Raw genomic sequence first — 21,065 nt, 5'->3', positions numbered from 1 at the left:
ATGCCCATGCCACCACCCCTGGAAAATTTTTGTATTTTTTTGTAGAGACAGCGGTTTTGCTATGTTGCCCAGGCTGGTCTTGAACTCCTGGGCTCAAGTGATTCTCCCACCTCAGTCTCCCAAAGTGCTGGGATTACAGGCATGAGCCACTGCACTCAGCTGCATCTGACATTTTTTATTTTAAGTGTGGTAGAAAGCTGCTGGAGATTTTTGAGCAGGGGAGTAACATGAGCTGGTTTTTTTTTTTTTTTTTTTTTTTTGAGATGGAGTCTCGCTCTGTTGCCCAGACTGGAGTGTAGTGGCGTGATCTCAGCTCACTGCTGAGCTGGGTTCAAGTAATTCTCCTGCTTCAGCCTCCCAAGTAGTTAGGATTACAGGCACACACTACCACACTCAGCTAATTTTTGTTTTTTTTTTTTTGTTTTTTTTTTTTTTTTGAGACGGAGTCTCGCCCTGTCGCCCAGGCTGGAGTGCAGTGGCCGGATCTCAGCTCACTGCAAGCTCCGCCTCCCGGGTTCACGCCATTCTCCTGCCTCAGCCTCCCGAGTAGCTGGGACTATAGGCGCCCGCCACCTCGCCCGGCTAGTTTTTTGTATTTTTTAGTAGAGACGGGGTTTCACCGTGTTAGCCAGGATAGTCTCGATCTCCTGACCTCGTGATCCACCCGTCTCAGCCTCCCAAAGTGCTGGGATTACAGGCTTGAGCCACCGCGCCCGGCCAATTTTTGTATTTTTGGTAGAGATGGGGTTTCACCATGTTGGTCAGGCTGGTCTCGAACGCCTGACCTCGTGATCCACCTGCCTCAGCCTCCCAAAGTGCTGGAATTACAGGCATGAGCCACCACACCCGGCCTACATGAGCTGATTTTTAAATATCACTCTACAGAGAATAGATTGAATAAGGGCATGATGGATCGTTGGAAGACCCACTAGGAGGCTATTTCATTTGTTCAAATTGAAGATGATACTGGTTTTGCTGAGAATGGTACTAGTGGGAGGTTGAGAGAAAATGTTAGATTCCTGATAGGTTTGCCTGGTACATGCTGGGCTGCTCTTCTCTGAATACTTCCCTTACCGCACATGGACTGCAACAGCCTGCACTAGGCTGCCCCCATCAATGGAAACAGCATCCTATCCACAGTGTTGGTAAGGAAGATCTTTTTCTTTTTCTTTCTTTCTTTTTTTTTTTTTTTTGGGAGATAGGGTCTTCTCTGTTGCCTCAGGCTGGAGGACAGTTACATGAACATGTCTCACTGCAGCCTCAACTTCCTGGGCTCAAGTGATCCTCCCACCTCAGCCTCCTGAGTAGCTGGGACTACAGGTGCGCACCACCACACATGGCTAATTTTTAAGCATTTTTTATAGACACAGTGTCTGACTGTGTTGCCAGGTTGGTCTAAACCTCCTGGCCTCAAGGGATCCTCCCACCTTGGCCTCCCAAAGTGCTGGTATTACAGGTGTGAGCCACTGTGCCCAGCCATTTTTGTCTATTAATTGATGTATTTTATCCGTCTACATTTCATTAATTTTCTTATATATTTGGATTTAAATATGCTGTCTTCCCAGTGTTTTTCTGTTTGCTCAATATGTTCTTCCTTTTTTCATTCTCCTGCCTTTTTTGGATTAATCAAGCATTTTTATTCTAGTTTTTCCTTTTATAACATGATCGTTATACATACATTTAGTTCTCTTCTTGTGGTTGCGTTAGAGATTAACAAATACATTATTTACTTATTGCATCGAACCTGCAATTAGCTTCTTTATATCTTTCTCACACTTGTAGGGATCTTAATATAATTTTTTTTTTTTTTTTTTTTTTGAGACAGAGTCTGGCTCTGTTGCCCTGGCTGGAGTGCAGTGGCAAGATCTCAGCTCAATGCAAGCTCCACCTCCCGGGTTCACACCATTCTCCTGCCTCAGCCTCCGGAGTAGCTAGGACTACAGGTGCCCACCACCACGCCCAGCTATTTTTTTTTTTGGATTTTTAGTAGAGATGGGGTTTTACCGTGTTGGCCAGGATGGTCTCAATATCCTGACCTTGTGATTCACCAGCCTCGGCCTCCCAAAGTGCTGGAATTACAGGCATGAGCCACCACACCCGGCCGGCTCTTAATAGAATTTAAAAAAAAGTATTCATTTATTTATAGAGGCAGGGTCTCACTCCATCACTGAGGCTGGAGTGCAGTAGTGTGATCATAGCTCACTGCAACCTCAAACTCCTGGGCTCAAGCAGTTCACCCACTTCAGCCTCTTGGGTAGGTAGGACTACGGGTACACACCACCATGCCTGGCTAATTTGTTTTATTTTGGAGATGGGGTTCTCACTGTGTTGGCCAGGCTGGTCTTGAACTCTTGGGCTCAAATGATCCTCCTGTCTCGGCCTCCCAAAGTACTGTGATTACAGGCGTGAGCCACTGTACCCAACCCTTAATAGTAGTTTAATTCCTTTTATGTGTCCTCAGTTTTTTGTGCATTTGTTGTCATATATCTTTTTTTTTTTTTTTTGTGATATACAGTCTCACTCTATTGCCTAGGCTGGAGTGAAGTGGTGGGATTCTAGCTCACTGCAACCTCTGCCACCTGGGTTCAAGTGATTCTCCCACCTCAGCCTCTTGAGTAGCTGGGACTACAGGCATGCACCACCATGCTGGCTAATTTTTGTATTTTTTAGTAGAGACGGGGTTTCGCCATGTTGGCCAGGCTGGTCTTGAACTCCTGATCCCAGGTGATCCCCCCACCTCAGCCTCCCAAAGTGCTGGGATTACAGGCGTGAGCCACTGTACCCAGCCATGTTGTCATGTATCTTAATTCCACAAATTAATCCCCACAGGGCATTAATTTCTAATTGTAATATGTAGTGAATGTTTGTTTACATTTGCCCACATGTTTACCTTTTACAGTGCGCCTTATTATTTTCTGCATTGCATTGCTTTTATCTGGAACCATTTTCTGTGTACCCAAATAACTTACTTAGTATTTATTTTATTGTGCCCACTGGCAATACATTCTCTTACGTTTTATTAGAAAATGTATTTATTTCGTCTTAATTTTTTTTTTTTTTTTGAGACGGAGCCTCGCACTCTGTCCCCCAGGCTGGAGTGCAGTGGCACGATCTTGGCTCACTGCAAGCTCTTCCTCCTGGGTTCACGCCATTCTCCTGCCTCAGCCTCCTGAGTAGCTGGGACTACAGGCGCATGCCACCACGCCCAGCTAATTTTTTTTGTATTTTTTTGTATTTTTTTTTTTTTGAGACAGAGTCTTGCTCTGTCGCCCAGGCTGGGGTGCAGTGGCCGGATCTCAGCTCACTGCAAGCTCCGCCTCCCGGGTTTAATCGATTCTCCTGCCTCAGCCTCCCGAGTAGCTGGGACTACAGGCGCCCGCCACCTCGCCCGGCTAGTTTTTTGTATTTTTTAGTAGAGACGGGGTTTCACCGTGTTAGCCAGGATGGTCTCGATCTCCTGACCTCGTGATCCGCCCGTCTCGGCCTCCCAAAGTGCTGGGATTACAGGCTTGAGCCACCGCGCCCGGCCATTTTTTTTGTATTTTTAGTAGAGACGGGGTTTTACCACCTTAGCCAGGATGGTCTTGATCTCCTGACCTCGCGATCCGCCCGCCTCGGCCTCCCAAAGTGCTGGGATTACAGGCGTGAGCCACCGCGCCCGGCCGTTCATCTTAATTTTTACAGGGTACAAAATTTTGTCTTTATTTTTGTGGAGAATAGAATTCTGAGTTGGCAGTTATTTTCTCTTAGCAAATATCCCCTCCTTGTCTTCTGTCTTTTATTATTTCCATTGAGTAGTAGTTTGTCACTTACATTGTAACTCCTTCAGAGGTAATTGTTTTACAGGTATTTTTTCCTTTTAGCTGCTTTTAGAATTTTTTTTTAACAGATTACTGTGGTGTGCGTACCTTTATATTGCAGTGAAATGTAAAAATCCCAATTATATTGTGGAATAGTTTTATAGTGTGGTGGATATTGTAGTGTTATCTGCTGGAAGTATTTAGGAAGTTTTTTTTCTGTTTGTTTGTTTGTTTGTTTTAAAGACAGGGTCTTGCTTGGATGCCCAGGTTGGGGTGCAGTGATACGATTTTAGCTCACAGCAGCCTCACCCTCTTGGGCTCAAGTGATCCTCCTACCTCAGCCTCTCAAGTTGCTTGGACCACAGGTGCACACCACCACACCCAGTGAACTTTTGTATTTTTTTAGAGATGGGGTCTCCCTATGTTGCCCAGGATAGTCTCAAACTCCTAGCCTCAATTAGTTTTCCCTCCTTGGCTTCTCAAATTGTTGAGATTACAGGCCTGAGTCACTAGGCTCAGCTGGGAATTTTTTTAAATATTGGGTTTGATGTCTTTTGTCAGTTTGGGAAAATTCTGGTTACTATATCTTCGGATAGTGTTTGTTTCTCATTTTTGTTCTTTTCTCTGTGTGGGTTACACATATGTTAGACACTTTAATGTTGTTCCATGTATCTTTTACATTCTTTTCTGGTTTTTGGGGTTTTTTTGGTTTTTTTTTTTGAGACGGGGTGTGACTCTGTTGTCCAGGCTGGGGTACAGTGGCACAATCTCAGCTCACTGCAGCCTCCACTTCCCCGGCTCAAGCACCACCAAACCCATTTTTTTTTTGTATTTTTAGTAGAGGCAGGGTTTCACCATGTTGGCCATGCTGGTCTCAAGCTTGTGGAGTTTGAGTTCAAAGCAATCTGCCCACCTTGGCCTCCTAAAGTGCTGGGATTACAGGCCTGAGCCACTGCGCCCAGCCTATCTGTTGTTCTTTTTTATTCCTTTCAACTTTGGTATCTTCTTCAAATCCACGCCTGTATTCACTAGTCTTCTCGTGTGCTAAGTCTAACCTGTTGTTAAAGCTACCTGTTAGATTTTTAATTTTCATTTCAACATTTGTATTTATATATAATATAAAAATTATGTATTTTATATATATATATAAAATTTTTTTTTTTTTTTTTTTTTTTTTTGAGACAGAGTCTTGCTCTGCCACCCAGATTGGAGTGCAGTCATGTCATCTTGGCTCACTGCAACCTCTGCCTCCTGAGGTTCAAGTGATCCTCCTGCCTCAACCTTCCGAGTAGCTGGGATTACAGGTGCACACCACCATGCCTGGCTAATGTTTAGTAGAGATGGGGTTTTGCCATGTTGCTCAGGCTGGTCTGAAACTCCTGAGCTCAGGTGATCTACCCGCCTCAGCCTCCTAAAGTGCTGGGATTACAGGCATGAGCCACAGTGCCTAGTCTGTAAATTCACATTTTCAAAGAGCATTAAAGAAGTTAATTAAACTGGTATATTATTCTGATAAAATACAACCTTTTTTAGTTCTAGAGGAGAATAAATTATGTTCTTCCTCTTTTTTTTTTGGAATAGAGTTCCCCTCTTATAGCCCAGGCTGGAATGCAATGGCGTAATCTCGGCTCGCTGCAGCCACTGCCTCCTGGGTTCAAGTGATTCTCCTGCCTCAGCCTCCCAAGTAGCTGGAACTACAGGCACGTGGCACCACATCCGGCTAATTTTTTGTATTTTTAGTACAGATGGGGTTTCACCATGTTGGCCAGGCTGGTGTTGAACTCCTGACCTCAGATGATCCACCCACCTCAGCCTCCCAAAGTGCTGGGATTACAGGTGTGAGCCACCATGCCCGACCCTCTTCTTGTTGAATAGAATTTTCCACTGAGATACAGAGTCAGAGCATTGATTAAAAAAAATACAAGCCAGCTTAAGTTCCACCTCTTGTTTCTGGGATATCCTGGGGAGGAACCAGTTGCTGTTATTTCCTATGAGAGCTGCTTCTTCCAAAGCAGGTACAGCACTTCCTACAGGAGGTCCCAGAAGGTTGCAGCACAGGTCAAATCCTGACTCTGGAGTTCAAGACCAGCCTGGCTAACATGATGAAACCCTGTCTCTACTAAAAATACAAAGTTGGACGGGCGTGGTGGCACATGCTTGTAATCCCAGCTACTTGGGAGGCTGACGCAGGAGAATCACTTGAACCCAGGAGGCGGAGGTTGCAGTGAGCCGAGATTGCACCACTGCACTCCAGCCTGGGTGACAGAGTGAGACTTCATGTCCAAACAAACAAATAAACAAACAAACAAAAAATCCTAACCTCCCTGACTGTCCTGATAAGACATCCTCCAGAACCTACATATCAGGGAGTCAGCTGGTGTTACCCTGATAAATAGGAGCTGGGCATTCTGATCTCGTGAAGGCCAACCTAGACTAAAGGGGTCAGCTTCCCAGGTTTATCAGTGACAGCTGTATATTTGTGTATTTGTGGCTTGAACACGTCAAACAGAAGTATCGACTCAAGTACCTACCCAGTCCTTTAAAAATGTACTTAAAAGCCAGTTACACAATTTCATTTAAAATGATATGTCGATCCTTAATTCAAATCCCTGTAGTATTATTGCATGGCACCCAACTACTTATATTTCTGTTCTATAGGCTTTGCCTGTTCTAGGTGACTGTCTGGTGACCAAAGAAAGCCATTAGAAATTGACTTTTCCAAGGGAATATGTGTGGGCAAAGAGAAAGAAGACTTTTTTTTTTTTTTTTTAAATCACTCTGTTGCCCAGTCTGGAGTGCAGTGGCACAATATTGGCTCACCTCAACTTCCACCTCCCGGGTTCAAATGATTCTCCTGCCTCAGCCTCCTGAGTAGCTGGGGTTACAGGCGCGTGCCACCACACCCAGCTAATTTTGGTATTTTTAGTATGACAGAGTTTCACCATGTTGGCCAGGCTGGCCTCAAACTCCCGACCTCAGGCGATCTGCCCACCTCAGCTTCCCAAAGTGCTGGGATGACAGGCGTGAACCACTGCGCACAGCCTGATTTCATTTTTATACTCAAAGATAACTTGGAGTTTTAGGTTTTATAAAATGTTCTGGGCCACTTTAAATATAATTGAGTGCTTTCTCAAATTTTGATGATCTTCAAAATAATTTTTGGAGTGAGTCTTTCGTTACTTTTTCTTTTTCTTTCTTTTTTTTTTTTTTTTTTTTGAGATGGAGCCTTGCTCTGTTGCCCAGGCTGGAGTGCAGTAGCACAATCTCGGCTCACTGCAACCTCTGCCTCCCAGTTTCAAGTGATTTCCTGCCCCACCCTCCCGAGTAACTGGGACTATAGGCACCTGCTATCACACCTGGCTAATTTTTGTACTTTTAGTAGAGACAGGGTTTCACCATGTTGGCCAGGCTGGTCTCGAACTCCTGACCTCAAGCAGTCTACCCGCCTCGGCCTTCCAAAGTGTTGGGATTACAGGCGTGAGCCATTGTGCCCAGCCTTGATTACTTTTTCTGTACTTTGTTAGTAATCAGCCTTGGTTGTCATAGTAGTCCATTATAATTTTCAAAATATTCTGTTTTGTTATTTACTAGTGTCCAGAACTATATTATTTCTACAACTTCACCCTACTTGCAAGCTGACAAGTTAGCTTGCCATAGTGTCATGGATGCTGGCAGGAAACACACACTCTCAGTCAAAGACAAAGGATTTGATTGTTGTCAGCACAGCCAGCAGTTCCTCCTTGCTTGCAAGTCCCATGAGGCTGGTATGGATGGGTCTAGATAGTTCCTGAGCATGCAGTGAGCTGCCTTATAGAAAAGGAACACTGAGCTTAGAGAACCCAAATCATTCATCATGGGCAATAAGTGTACGTAGCCTTAGCTTGGAAGGAGACATTACCTTTATTATCCTGAACAAGCAAGCAAACCTGCCTATTGATCCAGAGAGAGACATTATCTCTACCTTGCAAGGCCGTTTGTTATAGTATAGAAACATTCTTGAAAAGATATCCCGGAACAAAGGTAGGTAGTGCTTCTGCCAACAAGATGTACAAAAAATGTGAGAGTGACCGGGCGCAGTGGCTCACGCCTGTAATCCCAGCACTTTGGGAGGCTGAGGCAGGTGGATCACGAGGTCAAGAGATCAAGACCATCCTGGCCAACATGGTGAAACCCCGTTTCTACTAAAAATACAAAAAATTAGCTGGGCATGGTAGCCCGCGCCTGTAGTCCCACCTACTCGGGAGGCTGAGGCAGGAGGATCGCTTGAACCTGGGAGGCAGAGGTCGCAGTGAGCCGAGACTGTGCCACTGCAATCCAGCCTAGTGACAGAGTGAGACTCTGTCTTAAAAAAAAAAAAAAAAAAAAAAGAGCTCTATGGTGAGTTGTCACTGAATAGCTAGTGACCATTTTTTATTTTGTTTGAATGCTTTCCTTTTTCTCTTGTTATCTTAGCTAATGGTTGTGTTCCACTGATTGTTTTTGTTTTTGTTTTCCAAACAACTTGGGTTTTTTGTTTATTTGTTTTGAGACAGGTTGTCGCTCTGTCACCCAGGCTGGAGTGCAGTGGCATAATCATGGCTCATTGCAATGTCTGCCTGCCGGGCTCAGATGATCCTCTTTCTCTGAGCCTTCCGAGTAGCTGGGACTATAAGCAAGCACCACCATGCCTGACTAATTTTTTGTAGAGATAGGGTTTTACCATGTTGCCCAGACTGGTCTTGAACTCCTGCGCTCAAGCAATCCTCCGGCGTCAGCCTCCCAAAGTGCTGGGTTTACAGGCATAAGTCATCATGCCTGGCCAACCTGGATTTTTTATATGTGACTTTCATTTCTGTTATCTAATCAATGAAATTCTGCTTTCATTTTAATCTATTTCTTCATTCTTTGTTCCTCAGTATACTTTGTTGTTCTTTGTCTAACTTTTGAGTGGGATACTCATATTTTCCTTCATTTCTATTGCTCTAAGAATTTAAATGTATCTATGAATGTTCTTCTAAGATCCGTAGCTATTTTCATAGGTTCTTTATAATGTAGTATTTTTCAGTATTACTGTTCTATATTTAGGAAAGAGTTTTAAAATCTGAAGTGAAGATGTCTTTTGGTTTCATCATTCTGTTTTTTCCTACTTTGTTTCACAGTGATCACAAACTGTTACTTGGGTCATTTCACCAGTTTTACACATTTATACTGTAGTCACAGAAAAAAAATTCTCCTCCTCTCCTATACTGTCTCAACCCATGTCTTTGCTTACTTCATTCAGCATTTTAGATTTTCTTCATGAAAGTACCCCATCTGGATCATGATCTTCGAGCCCACATCCAACATAGCCTTTATTTTTACTCTCGTGCATTCAGGTGACCCCAGACGCCCTTCCATTTTTGATAGTCATTCTGCTGTACTTGATATTTGCCATGACTTTTTGCTCAGGATTTCATAAGCCTTTCAATGTTAGCATGATTGAAAAAAAAAAAATACCTTAACTTGCGTTGGCTACATGGGAATGGATAGCACCACACAAGGGAAGGATGTGAAGGAACAAAAGTTTTGTTTTGTTTTGTTTTGTTTGAGATGGAGTTTCACTCTTATTGCCCAGGCTGGAGTGCAATGGCACGATCTTGGCTCACCCCAACCTCCACCTCCCGGGTTCAAGCGATTCTCCTGCCTCAGCCTCCCGAGTAGCTGAGATTACAGGCATTTGCCACCACGCTCGGCTAATTTTGTATTTTTAGTAGAGATGGGGTTTCTCCAAGTTGGTCAGGCTGGTCTCGAACTCCCGACCTGAGGTGATCTGCCCCCCTCGGCCTCCCAAAGTGTTGGGATTATAGGTGTGAGCCACTGCACCTAGTCAACAGAAGTTTGAGTAAGTGTAGAATTGATAAGTAATAACATAAATTCTAGCAGAGATAAGTAAATCATTATAATATGGTATAAAGCAGCAGTCCCTACCTTTTTGACACCAGGGACCGGTTTTATGGAAGACAATGTTTCCATGGACTGGGGCGAGGGAAAATGGTAGATGGTTTTGGGATGAAACTGTTCCACCTCAGATAATCAGGCATTAGATTCTCATACGGAGTGTGCAACCTAGATCCCTCGCATACACAGTTCACAATAAGGTTCACGCTCCTATGAGAATCTAAAGTCACTGCTGATCTGACAGGAGGTGGAGCTCAGGCGGTCATGCTCACTCACTGGCTGTTCAACTTCTGCTGTGCAGCCCGGTTCCCAACAGACCATGGACTGGTCTGTGGCCCGGGGGTTGGGGACCTCTGGTATTAAGATTAGAGGCAGATAAACATATTAATTAATGACTATATAATTATGAGAATTAAACTGGTAATATGTATTTGGGATTTGTTAATTAATGGCGATAATAGAGATTGTTTCTGCCCCAGGGGTAACTCAAGGATAACACTTAACAGACTAAGCTAACAGAATAATATGAGAAAATTAATAAACATATTCAAAAATCGGAGAAAGAGTTATAAATATGAAAAAGAATGTGCATGGCCGGGTACAGTGTCTCACACTGTAATCCCAGCACTTTGGGAGGCCGAGGTGGGCAGATCATCTGAGGTCAGGAGTTCAAGACCAGTCTGGCCAACATGGTGAAACCCTGTCTCTACTAAAAATACAGAAAAATTAGCCGAGCCTGGTGGTGGGTGCCTGTAATCCCAGCTACTGGGGAGGTTGAGGCAGGAGAATTACTTGAACCTGGGAGGCAGAGGTTGCAGTGAGCTGAGATTGTGCCATCGCACTCCAGCCTGGGCAACAAGAGAGAAACTCCATCTCAAAAAAAACAAGAAAAGAAAAGAGAGTTTGCTAAGAGTGTTGCTATGGTTTGAATGTTTGTCTCCTCCAAAACTCATGTTGAAACTTAATCCCCATGGGTGGGACCTATAAGGGGTGAATGGGTTACAAGGGCTTTCATGGCTTAATGGATTAATGAGTTATTATGGCAGTGGGACACATGGCTTCGTAAGAAGCGAAAGAGACACCTGAGCTAGCACACTCAGCCCCCATTACCCACTGATGGTCTGTGCACCGCGTTGGGACTCTTCCGGGTCCTCACCAGCAAGAAGGCCCTCACCAGATGCAGTCCCTCAACTTTGGAGTTCTCAGCCCCCATAATTGTTAAGAAATAAACTCCTTAATCTGTCAGAGTAGAGTAGAAATAATAATAATACATTCCTTTTCTTTATAAATTACCCATTTTCAGATACTTCGTTATAAGCAACAGAAAATGGACTAAGACAAGCGTAAAGTGCATAGACTTAAATAGGGCCAGCAGGACTAGCCTTTGTGAAGAAGTGATTTTGATTTGAGGCTGAGAATGAAAACCAGCCAACCATGCAGTGTCAGAGGATTCCTCAAAGAAGGAGCAGCCTGTGAAGAGTCCTATTTATTTGGAACAGTTGTGGGGCATTTTGTGCGTTGAAAGAGGCCCAGTATGCTATGGACAGAGAGAATAAATGGGAGAAGAGATTTGTTGACAAGCAGCAGCTTTATTATTTATGCTCAGGTATTTATATTTTATTCTAATGGCAAAGAGATAGCATTGAAAACATTTAAATAGAAAGACTCAAATATTGATCAGCATCCCAATAATGTCTTGGAGAATGTAAACAAGAACAAAACAATTACTTGCCCAGGATTTTGTCCTAAGATGGTTTCAGTCAGTTAAAAACACATCTGCATAGTTTCAACAAATCTCTAGGTGATCCTTCTCCACACTTAAATCAGGCCTTCACTGATTTGACTTGCTTTCCTAATCACCAGCCCTGCCTGCACTCCTGGACTCTATTTGCTATGTTTCCCTTGCCCTTTTTCTTTTTTTTTTTTTTTTTTTTTTTGAGACGGAGTCTCGCTGTGTCTCCCAGGCTGGAGTGCAGTGGCGTGATCTCGGCTCACTGCAAGCTCCGCCTCCCGGGTTCACGCCATTCTCCTGCCTCAGCCTCCCAAGTAGCTGAGACTACAGGCGCCCGCCACCACGCCCGGCTAGTTTTTTGTATTTTTAGTAGAGACGGGGTTTCACCATGTTAGCCAGGATAGTCTCGATCTCCTGACCTCGTGATCCACCCGCCTCGGCCTCCCAAAGTGCTGGGATTACAGGCTTGAGCCACCGTGCCCAACCCCCTTGCCCTTTTTCAAAATGATGAGACTGCAATCTGTCCCATGGTACACATTAGCAGAATAGTGACAAAAGAATTGTGTATAATGTAGAAGATGATTGGCTCATGAGTAATTGTCCTAGTCCAGTGGAGCTAGCTTAGTAGAGGTATATTTATAATGTTCAGTAGGAAAGACAAAGGCCTTCCATATGATGCTTTATTACCAGGAGCCCTTTCACCTCTGTTTTAAGAAAATTAATAATAAATGTCTGCACCCAGGGCTCCCTCCCCAGAGGAATGTACCATCAACCTTGCATGGCCTCTTATCTAAAGACAGGCTTCAGTTTACCTTACTCCCACCTTAACGACGTCCTCACTAGCTCTGGGCTTTATTTTCATGTGCAGTGTCTCAGGACCTGAAGTCTAGCATTGCTTCTTTATTTTTGTGCATTTTAATACACATGAAGTGGATTTTAGCCATGCTGAGCTGCCTTTTAGTTTATCCCTTTAGATGTCAACTAGTTTATTTATTAGTGTTCTACTGATTAAAGATGCATAGAATTGGCTGGGCATGGTGGCTCATACCTGTAATCCCAGTACTTTGGAAGGCTGAGGCGGGTGAATCACCTGAGATCAGTAGTTCGAGACCAGCCTAGCCAACATGGTGAAACCCCATCTCTACTAAAAATACACACAGAAAAATTAGCCTGGCTTGGTGGTGTGTGCCTGTAATCCCAGCTACTAGGAAGGCTGAGGCAGGATAATTGCTTGAAGCTGGGAGTCCGAGGTTGTAGTGCGCAGATTGTGCCACTGCACTCCAGCCTAGGTGACAGAGCAAGACTCCATCTCAAAAAAAAAAAAAAAAAAGATGCATAGAATTAAGTGTTCCTGCTCCGGGCCTATTTTTCCTCTGAATGCAGTAATTTTTTAGTGTATACTTTTGTAGAAGATAAAGTTTTTTAGGTACACATATGTAAGATTGTGGCAGAAATGTGTATGTTTGAGATCTGTCTCATCCATTCAGCTTGTAACAGGCATTATTTTAGTGCCTTTTATTTCTTTACAGAAGTTTTTTTGTTTGTTTGTTCTTTGTTTTTTCCTTTCTGGAACAGGAAAACAGTATGTATTTGCTTTCTTGTTTTCTTTCAGATTTGGAATCCAGATATAGGACCAATACTTTATCTCCAGAAAAGGACATTTATGAAATATATTCATTTCAATGGGATATAATGGAAAGAATTAAAAGCTATAGCCTTCAGGGTTCTGTTTTTAGGAATGATTGGGAATGCAAAAGCAAGATTGAGGGGGAAAAGCAACAACAAGAGGAATATTTTGGGCAAGTGAAAATTACCTCTGAAAAAATGACCACTTACAAAAGGCACAATTTTCTTACGGAGTATCAGATCGTTCATAATGGAGAAAAGGTGTATGAGTGTAAGGAGTGTAGGAAGACCTTTATTCGTCGCTCAACACTTAGTCAACACCTGAGAATTCATACTGGTGAGAAACCTTATAAGTGTAAAGAATGTGGGCAGGCCTTTAGACAGCGTGCACATCTTATTCGACATCACAAACTTCACACTGGTGAGAAACCCTATGAATGTAAGGAGTGTGGGAAGGCCTTTACAGTGCTCCAAGAACTTACTCAACATCAGAGACTTCATACGGGTGAAAAGCCCTATGAATGTAAGGAATGTGGAAAGGCCTTTAGAGTACATCAGCAACTGGCTCGACATCAGAGAATTCACACTGGTGAGAAACCCTACGAATGTAAGGACTGTGGAAAGACCTTTAGACAGTGTACACACCTTACACGCCATCAGAGACTTCATACTGCTGAAAAGCTCTATGAATGTAAGGAATGTGGGAAAGCCTTCGTATGTGGTCCAGACCTTAGAGTACATCAGAAAATTCATTTTGGTGAGAAACCCTATGAATGTAAGGAATGTGGGAAGGCTTTTAGAATATGCCAACAACTTACTGTTCATCAGAGTATTCATACTGGTGAGAAACCCTACGAATGTAAGGAATGTGGGAAGACTTTTAGATTAAGACAACAACTAGTTCGCCATCAGAGAATACATACTCGTGAGAAACCCTATGAATGTATGGAATGTTGGAAGACCTTTAGTAGTTACTCACAGCTAATTTCACACCAGAGCATTCATATTGGTGAGAGACCCTATGAATGTGAAGAGTGTGGAAAGGCCTTTAGACTGCTTTCACAACTTACTCAGCATCAAAGTATTCACACTGGTGAGAAACCTTATGAATGTAAGGAATGTAGAAAACCTTTTAGACTGCTCTCACAACTTACCCAACATCAGAGTATTCACACTGGTGAGAAACCTTATGAATGTAAGGAATGTGGTAAGGCTTTTAGACTTTATTCATTTCTTACTCAACACCAGAGAATTCATACTGGTGAGAAACCCTACAAGTGTAAGGAGTGTAAGAAGGCCTTTAGACAGCATTCACACCTTACTCAACATCAGAAGATTCATAATGGAATTTAATAGAAGAAAGCCTTCAAATGTATATGATGTTACAGAACATCAGAAAATTCATTTTTGAGAAAATGTGTTCCATGCTTAATTCCAAACATAATAAATTTTATATTAGAGAAAGAATATGTTGATTTAAAAGCCTTCCAACACCATTTAAACATGGTTTATCTTCAGCAAATTCCTATGAGAATAACGTAATGAATGTAGGAAAATCTTTAGCCTTATCTGTCATTATCTCCCTTTCTCCACTTTATTACCAGTGTGATTTATTGGACAAGATACTAAGCTTCTGTGCCTCATTTTGCTGACTTGTAAAATGGTAATAATAGTACTTATATGTATTAGTTATTTATTGCTGTGTAATAAATTACCACAAACGTAGTAGCTTAAAATAGCATACATTTATATCTTACAATTTGGATCAGAAGTATAGGCATGACTTAACTGGGTCCTCTGCTTCAGGGTCTCTTGCAAGGCTACAGATTTCAGCCAGGGCTGAGGTCTCATCTGAAGGCTCAACTGGGGAAGGATCCACATCCATACTAACACAGTTGTTACCCAAATGTATTTCCGTGAGGCCTGTTGCATTGAGATTCTCAGTTTCTAGCTGGCTGTTGGCTGAACGCTGACTGCAGTTCCTGGCCACAATAGTCTCATCAGCATAGCTGCTTGCTTCATCAAGGCATGCAAGCCAAAAGCAGGGAGAGTCTGCTAGCAAGATGGAAGTTACAATCATGTGTTATCTAATCATGGAAGTAACATTCCCTCACCTTCTACTGGTAGAAATAAGTTACTAGGATAGCCCACACTCAAGAGAAGAGGATGATACAAGAGTGTGAACAAGTCCTCAAGACAGGACCACTGGAGGGCCTTTTTAGAGTCAGCCTGCCACACTGTGGAATAGGATTGTTGCAAGGAGTAAGTAGTTAATACTTGGAGGAATCACAGTCATATAGCATGTATTCTGTAAATATTATCTATAATTGTTATTGTCATTAGTATTAGTGAATTCACATACAAGGAAGATCTGTAGATATAATAAATGTAGAAATGCCTCCTGTCACCTCTCAGAAATTATTAAACATAATTTATTCTAGGTAAAATCTAGATTGTAGTGAATGTAGGAAGTTCTTCAGCACTTGAGCTGCATTAGAAATTTCATGCCAAAAAGAAACCCTGTGAATTTCATGAATGTGAGGTCATTAGTAGTACAGCTGTTGAAGAATTAGAGGGAAACAGGAAATGATTTTCCCATAATTCCAGAAAGCAAAAGGCTTACAATCCCTGTTGTCTGACCACAGTTCAAAATTAATTAGAAACTATCAAAAATGTGGCTTAAAAGAAATGAACCACCTAGGAATTTCATATTATTGTGTATATTTATGTGTGTGTATAAAACTGCTGTGGAAAAGAAAGAAAACATCATTCTGTAAGTATCTTCAACCAGTAGGAGTTGTTTCAAGTTGAGTTTTTGATGTGATCCCACCAGTAATTTGATAGTTTACTTGATTGTGGCTGCATAATTTGGTCACCTATGGAAGATGCTAGAGCACCAATTTATATATATATTTTTTGAGACAGAGTGTCACTTTGTCCCCCAGGCTGGAGTGCAGTGGCACAAGCATAGTTCACTGTACCCTGTTCCTCCTGGGCCCACCTCAACCTCCTGAGTAGCTGGGACTACAGGTGTGCACCACTGTGCCTGGCTAATTAATTTTTTTTTTTTTTTTTTTTAGAGAAAGGGTCTCACTGTGTTGCCCAGGCACGTCTTGAACTTCTGGGCTCAAGTGATCCTACCTCCTTGGCCTCCAAAGGTGCTGGGGTTGCAGGCATGAGCCACCACACCCAGCCCAACTCATTATTCTTGAAATCAATAAATCGGAGGAAAAATTGACATTTCATTTCTTTTTCCCATGTGAACGAAATTTCAGGGTCACCAGAAGTTCATCAGATTCAAGTGGATTTGGCCTGGCACAGGCAGGGGCTCATGCCTGTAATTCCAGCACTTTGGGAGGACAAGGTGGGTGGATCACTTGAGGCCAGGAGTTTGAGACCAACCTGGTCAACATGGTGAAACCCTGTGTGTACTAAAGATACAAAAATTAGCCAGGCATGGTGGCACGTGCCTGTAGTCCCAGCTACTTGGGAGGCTGAGGTGAGAGGATCGCTTGAACCCAAGAGGCAAAGTTTGCAGTGAGCTGAGATCGCGCCACTGCACTCCAGCCTAGGTGACAGAGTGAGATCCTGTCTCAAAAAAAAAAAAAAAAAAAAAAAAAAATTGAATGGTTTTTTTTTTTTTTTTTTTTTTTTTTTTTTTGAGACGGAGTCTGGCTCTGTCACCCAGGCTGGAGTACAGTGGCGCGATCTCGGCTCACTGCAAGCTCCGCCTCCCGGGTTTACGCCATTCTCCTGCCTCAGCCTCCCGAGTAGCTGGGACTACAGGCGCCCGCCACCTCGCCCAGCTAGTTTTTTGTATTTTTTAGTAGAGACGGGGTTTCACCGTGTTAGCCAGGATGGTCTCGATCTCCTGACCTCGTGATCCACCCGTCTCGGCCTCCCAAAGTGCTGGGATTACAGGCTTGAGCCACCGCGCCCGGCCTGGGTTTTTCTTTTTTAAAGAAGTCTAATAAATCCAGAAGGAATTATAGGATTAGAAAAATCACCATTTTCTAGACCTTAATGGAATAATGGGTCCAGAAGACACGATCTTCAATGGGTACTACAACTAATAGATGAAACATTTTATAGCGAGATTTTTATGGTGGATTTATCAAGCTGGCCACCTCTAAACCCTTTGATCTATTTTAACCTTAATAAAAATAGGTCTATCAGACAACACACATACTTCCTGACATAGTGCAATAAGAAGTCAATACCACCATATACAAAGCCTTATTGCTGGAATAAAAAACAAGGGGACTAGATGAACAGTGTATAGTCATCCCTTGGTATCCATGGGGAATTGGTTCCGGGATCCTCCAGTGATGGTAAAATCTGAGGATGCTCAAGTCCCTTGTATAAAATGGCATTGTATGTATTTGCATATTACCTACTCACATCCTCCTGTATACTTTAATCTTTGGATGACTTATACCTAACACAATGTAAATACTATGTAAATAGTTGTTATACCGTATTTTGCAATTTGTATTATTTTTATTGTATTTTTATTTTTATTGTTTTTTTCTTCTTTTTTTGAGTATTTTCTATTTGAGGTTGGTTGAATCTGCAAATATGGAGGGCTGGCTTTAAAGGGCACCACAGGAAGAAGCCAAACATATCCAGAATGTGTGAAATTCTGCAGAGCAAATTACCTGATTTCTTCAACTAACAGGTGGCATGAAAATACAAGCGGAAGGGCAACCGTTAACAGATTAAGAGAGACTTAAAGAGACATGTCAACTAAATTCAGTATGTTGGCATTACTTGGAGCCGGTTTGAACAAAACATAAAAAGCCATTTTGGAGACAGTGGGGGAAGTGTGGACATGAATTAATATTAAATGACATTTACATATATTAATTTGGTTAGGGATGATGTCAATGTGATTATAAAAAATAAAAGATGCTATGTGTTAGAGATACATACTATGAAATGAAGATTGACACATTTGGATTAAAATATTCCAGCAAAAGAAAAATAATTGGCAAAGAGAGCTGGGAACTAAATTGGCAACATGTTGATAATTTAAGTGGAGTGGTTTGTTCGTGGAGATTTATTGCTCTAATATTTCTACTTTTGTATGTGTTTGAAATTTCAATAATAAAATGTTTAAAATGAAAACCAAAATTATAGAATATGTAGAAATGAATGACAGTGAGATGCCTGCACATCTAACCTTATCAGATATCATCAAAGTTCTATTCAGTGAGAAATTAATACCCTGTAATGTGGTAAGGAAATCTTATTTGTGGATACAGTCTTCGTATTCTTCACTTACCCACAGCAGCAACACCAGGCCTGTCACACAGATGAATGTGTTGAGGGAATGAATAAGTATTTCCGTCAAGAAAAAGGAAACAACAAAATAAAACCAACCCAAGTAAAGAACAGCCAAGTGGTCAGGCATGGTGGCTCATGCCTGTAATCCCAGCACTTTGGGAGGCCACAGTGGGCGGATCACCTGAGGTCGGGAGTTTGAGACCAGCGTGACCAACATTGAGAAACCCCGTCTCTACTAAAAATACAAAATTAGCCAGGCATGGTGGCACATGCCTGTAATTCCAGCTACTTGGGAGGCTGAGGCAGGAGAATCACTTGAACCCGGGAGGCGGAGGTTGCGGTGAGCTGAGATCGTGCCACTGCACTCCAGCCTGGGTAACAGAGCAGGAGTCTGTCTTAAAAAAAAAAAAAAAAAGGAACAGTCAAGTACAGTAGAAAGTAGAAATTAAGAGAATAAAGAATATTAGACTTGATTCAATGTTAATAGTGATTAGATTTTGGCATTATAATCAAGGAAGAGAAAATGAAAGATAATACATTTAGAGTATTGATGATAAAAGACACAATTCTAGATTATATCAAGGAGATTTTTTAAATTATAAGGCAAAACTAGGCTGGGCACAGTGTCTTACGCCTGTGATCCCAGCACTTTGGGAGGCCGAGGTGGGTGGATCACTTGAAGTCAGGAGTTCGAGACCAGCCTGGCGAACATAGCAAAACCCTATCTCTACTAAAAATACAAAAATTAGCCTGTCATGGTGGCGGGCACCTGTAATCTAAGCTACTGGGGAGGCTGAGGCAGGAGAATCACTTGAACCCAGGAGGCACAGGTTGCGGTGAGCCAAGATTGTGCCACTGCACTCCAGCCTAGGTGACAAAGCGAGACCCAGTCTCAAAAATAAATAAACATAATATGGTAAAACTATACATGCACACATGCACAAACATGCATATTCATTCCAATACAAGTAAAAATGTAGAAGGATTACATTTTTCCCCCCAAAGGAATATGTTATTATAATTAACTCACTGTAAAACCCAAATAGATTAACAAAAAATATGTGTGTGTGTGTGTGTGTGTGTGTGAACTCCCTGTTTAAGTAAAACATCTGATACTTATAAAAACTTTAAGGAATATCCTAAAAATTGTACCAATTAATTCTGCACAGCTAAAATAATCCTAATAAAAATTAGATGAAGATAGCTTCTGAAAGCAAAATCTAGACCACCTTCATTACGAAGATTCTGTTTTTCACAATTCTAAATAAAGTTTATTTAGAATTTATTACAAAATCTATCTTTGCTAATAGGTCAGTGTTTCTTTTCCCAAGCACCAAATACCTCCAGAAGGCCTGTGTTTGACCCCTAAATTCAACATTCTCCAGAAGTTTGCTTCAAGGAACACTAATTTTTTTTTTTTTTTTTTTTTTTGAGACGGAGTCTCACTCTGTCGCCCGGGCTGGAGTGCAGTGGCACGATCTCAGCTCACTGCAAGCTCCACCTCCCGGGTTTACGCCATTCTCCTGCCTCAGCCTCCTGTGTAGCTGGGACTACAGGCGCCTGCCACCTCGCCCGGCTAGTTTTTTGTATTTTTTTAGTAGAGGCGGGGTTTCACCGTGTTAGCCAGGATGGTCTCGATCTCCTGACCTCGTGATCCGCCCGTCTCGGCCTCCCAAAGTGCTGGGATTACAGGCTTGAGCCACCGCGCCCGGCCGGAACACTAATTCTTGATGGTATTTGAAAAAAAGATTTGTTGGGAAAATAGGCAAATGAAGCAAAACATAAAACATCTACTTTTGGCCGGGCATGGTGGCTCACGCCTGTAATCCCAACACTTTGGGAGGCCAAGGCAAGCAGATCACCTGAGGTCAGCAGATCGAGACCAGCCTGACCAACATAAGTGAAACCCCGTCTCTACTAAAAGTACATAATTACCTGGGCATGGTGGCGGGTGCCTGTAATCCCAGCTACTTGGGACGCTGAGGCAGGAGAATTGCTTGAACCCAGGAAACGGAGGTTGCAGTGACCCGAGATTGTGCCATTGCACAATTGCCTGGGCAACAAGAGTGAAACTCAGCCTCAAAAAAAAAAAAAAAAAAAAAAAAAAAAAAATCTACTTTTGAGGAATTCAAAGTATATATGATCAGTTTGTCAAAGAGTTAGTAAAGACATTTTTATTTAACTGAGTGTATCTCAAATTTATTGTGGAATTCTCAGTCCCAATATCTGGAATAGGAACTGCTTTGGTAGATGCTGCCATAACCATAATAAATGTCTTCAAGGGTGTAATTTTAGACATTATGGTGAGTGGTGGTGTTGGGGGGTAGTAAGTCAGGGCAACTTTTTGCCGCTCACATCATGCTCTGAAAGTAGCTACCTGCTTTAATGGATGGTTAGTGCTTTTCTATAGAATTGAAAAGATTCCAGCCTGATCCTTGATGTTTGTATTAAACATGCTTATATATAATATTAAACAATGATTAAGGACATAAATGAGTTTCTGTGGTAATAAAGATGCTATATTGAATATCATTTTGTGTATTTTCTGATTTCCTTAAAGAGTAAAAAATCTAAGGTATTACCTAGAAATGAAATTGTTCGTTACAGGCTGTATACACATTCAGCTTCACTGCTTATTGCCAAATTGTGGCTCCACCATTGTTCCAGTTTTGAATCCCTTCGATAATTGAATATGAATGTTCATA

General features: G+C 42.2%; 1 protein-coding gene across 5 annotated transcripts in view; it reads left to right on the top strand.

Annotated features, from left to right (window-relative positions):
* The window catches only part of LOC105495467 (ZFP14 zinc finger protein), a 182,257-nt gene extending 165,573 nt beyond the window's left edge, over window positions 1-16,684 (top strand). For 4 of the 5 annotated variants that reach the window (XM_071086452.1, XM_071086450.1, XM_011765077.3 and 1 more), the window contains exon 5: window positions 13,061-16,682. In XM_071086452.1, coding sequence (XP_070942553.1) covers window positions 13,061-14,427 — 1,367 coding nt within the window. In that variant the 3' untranslated portion in view covers window positions 14,428-16,682. Of the gene's footprint in view, window positions 1-11,019; window positions 11,323-13,060 lie in introns of all 5 variants that reach the window. The other variant, XM_011765079.3, reaches the window with a different exon arrangement.
* The last annotated feature ends 4,381 nt before the right edge of the window (window positions 16,685-21,065 follow it).

Source organism: Macaca nemestrina, chromosome 20, assembly GCF_043159975.1.
Source record: "Macaca nemestrina isolate mMacNem1 chromosome 20, mMacNem.hap1, whole genome shotgun sequence".
NCBI classification, from domain to species: domain Eukaryota; kingdom Metazoa; phylum Chordata; class Mammalia; order Primates; family Cercopithecidae; genus Macaca; species Macaca nemestrina.
This window is presented reverse-complemented; position numbering and strand designations above follow the sequence as displayed.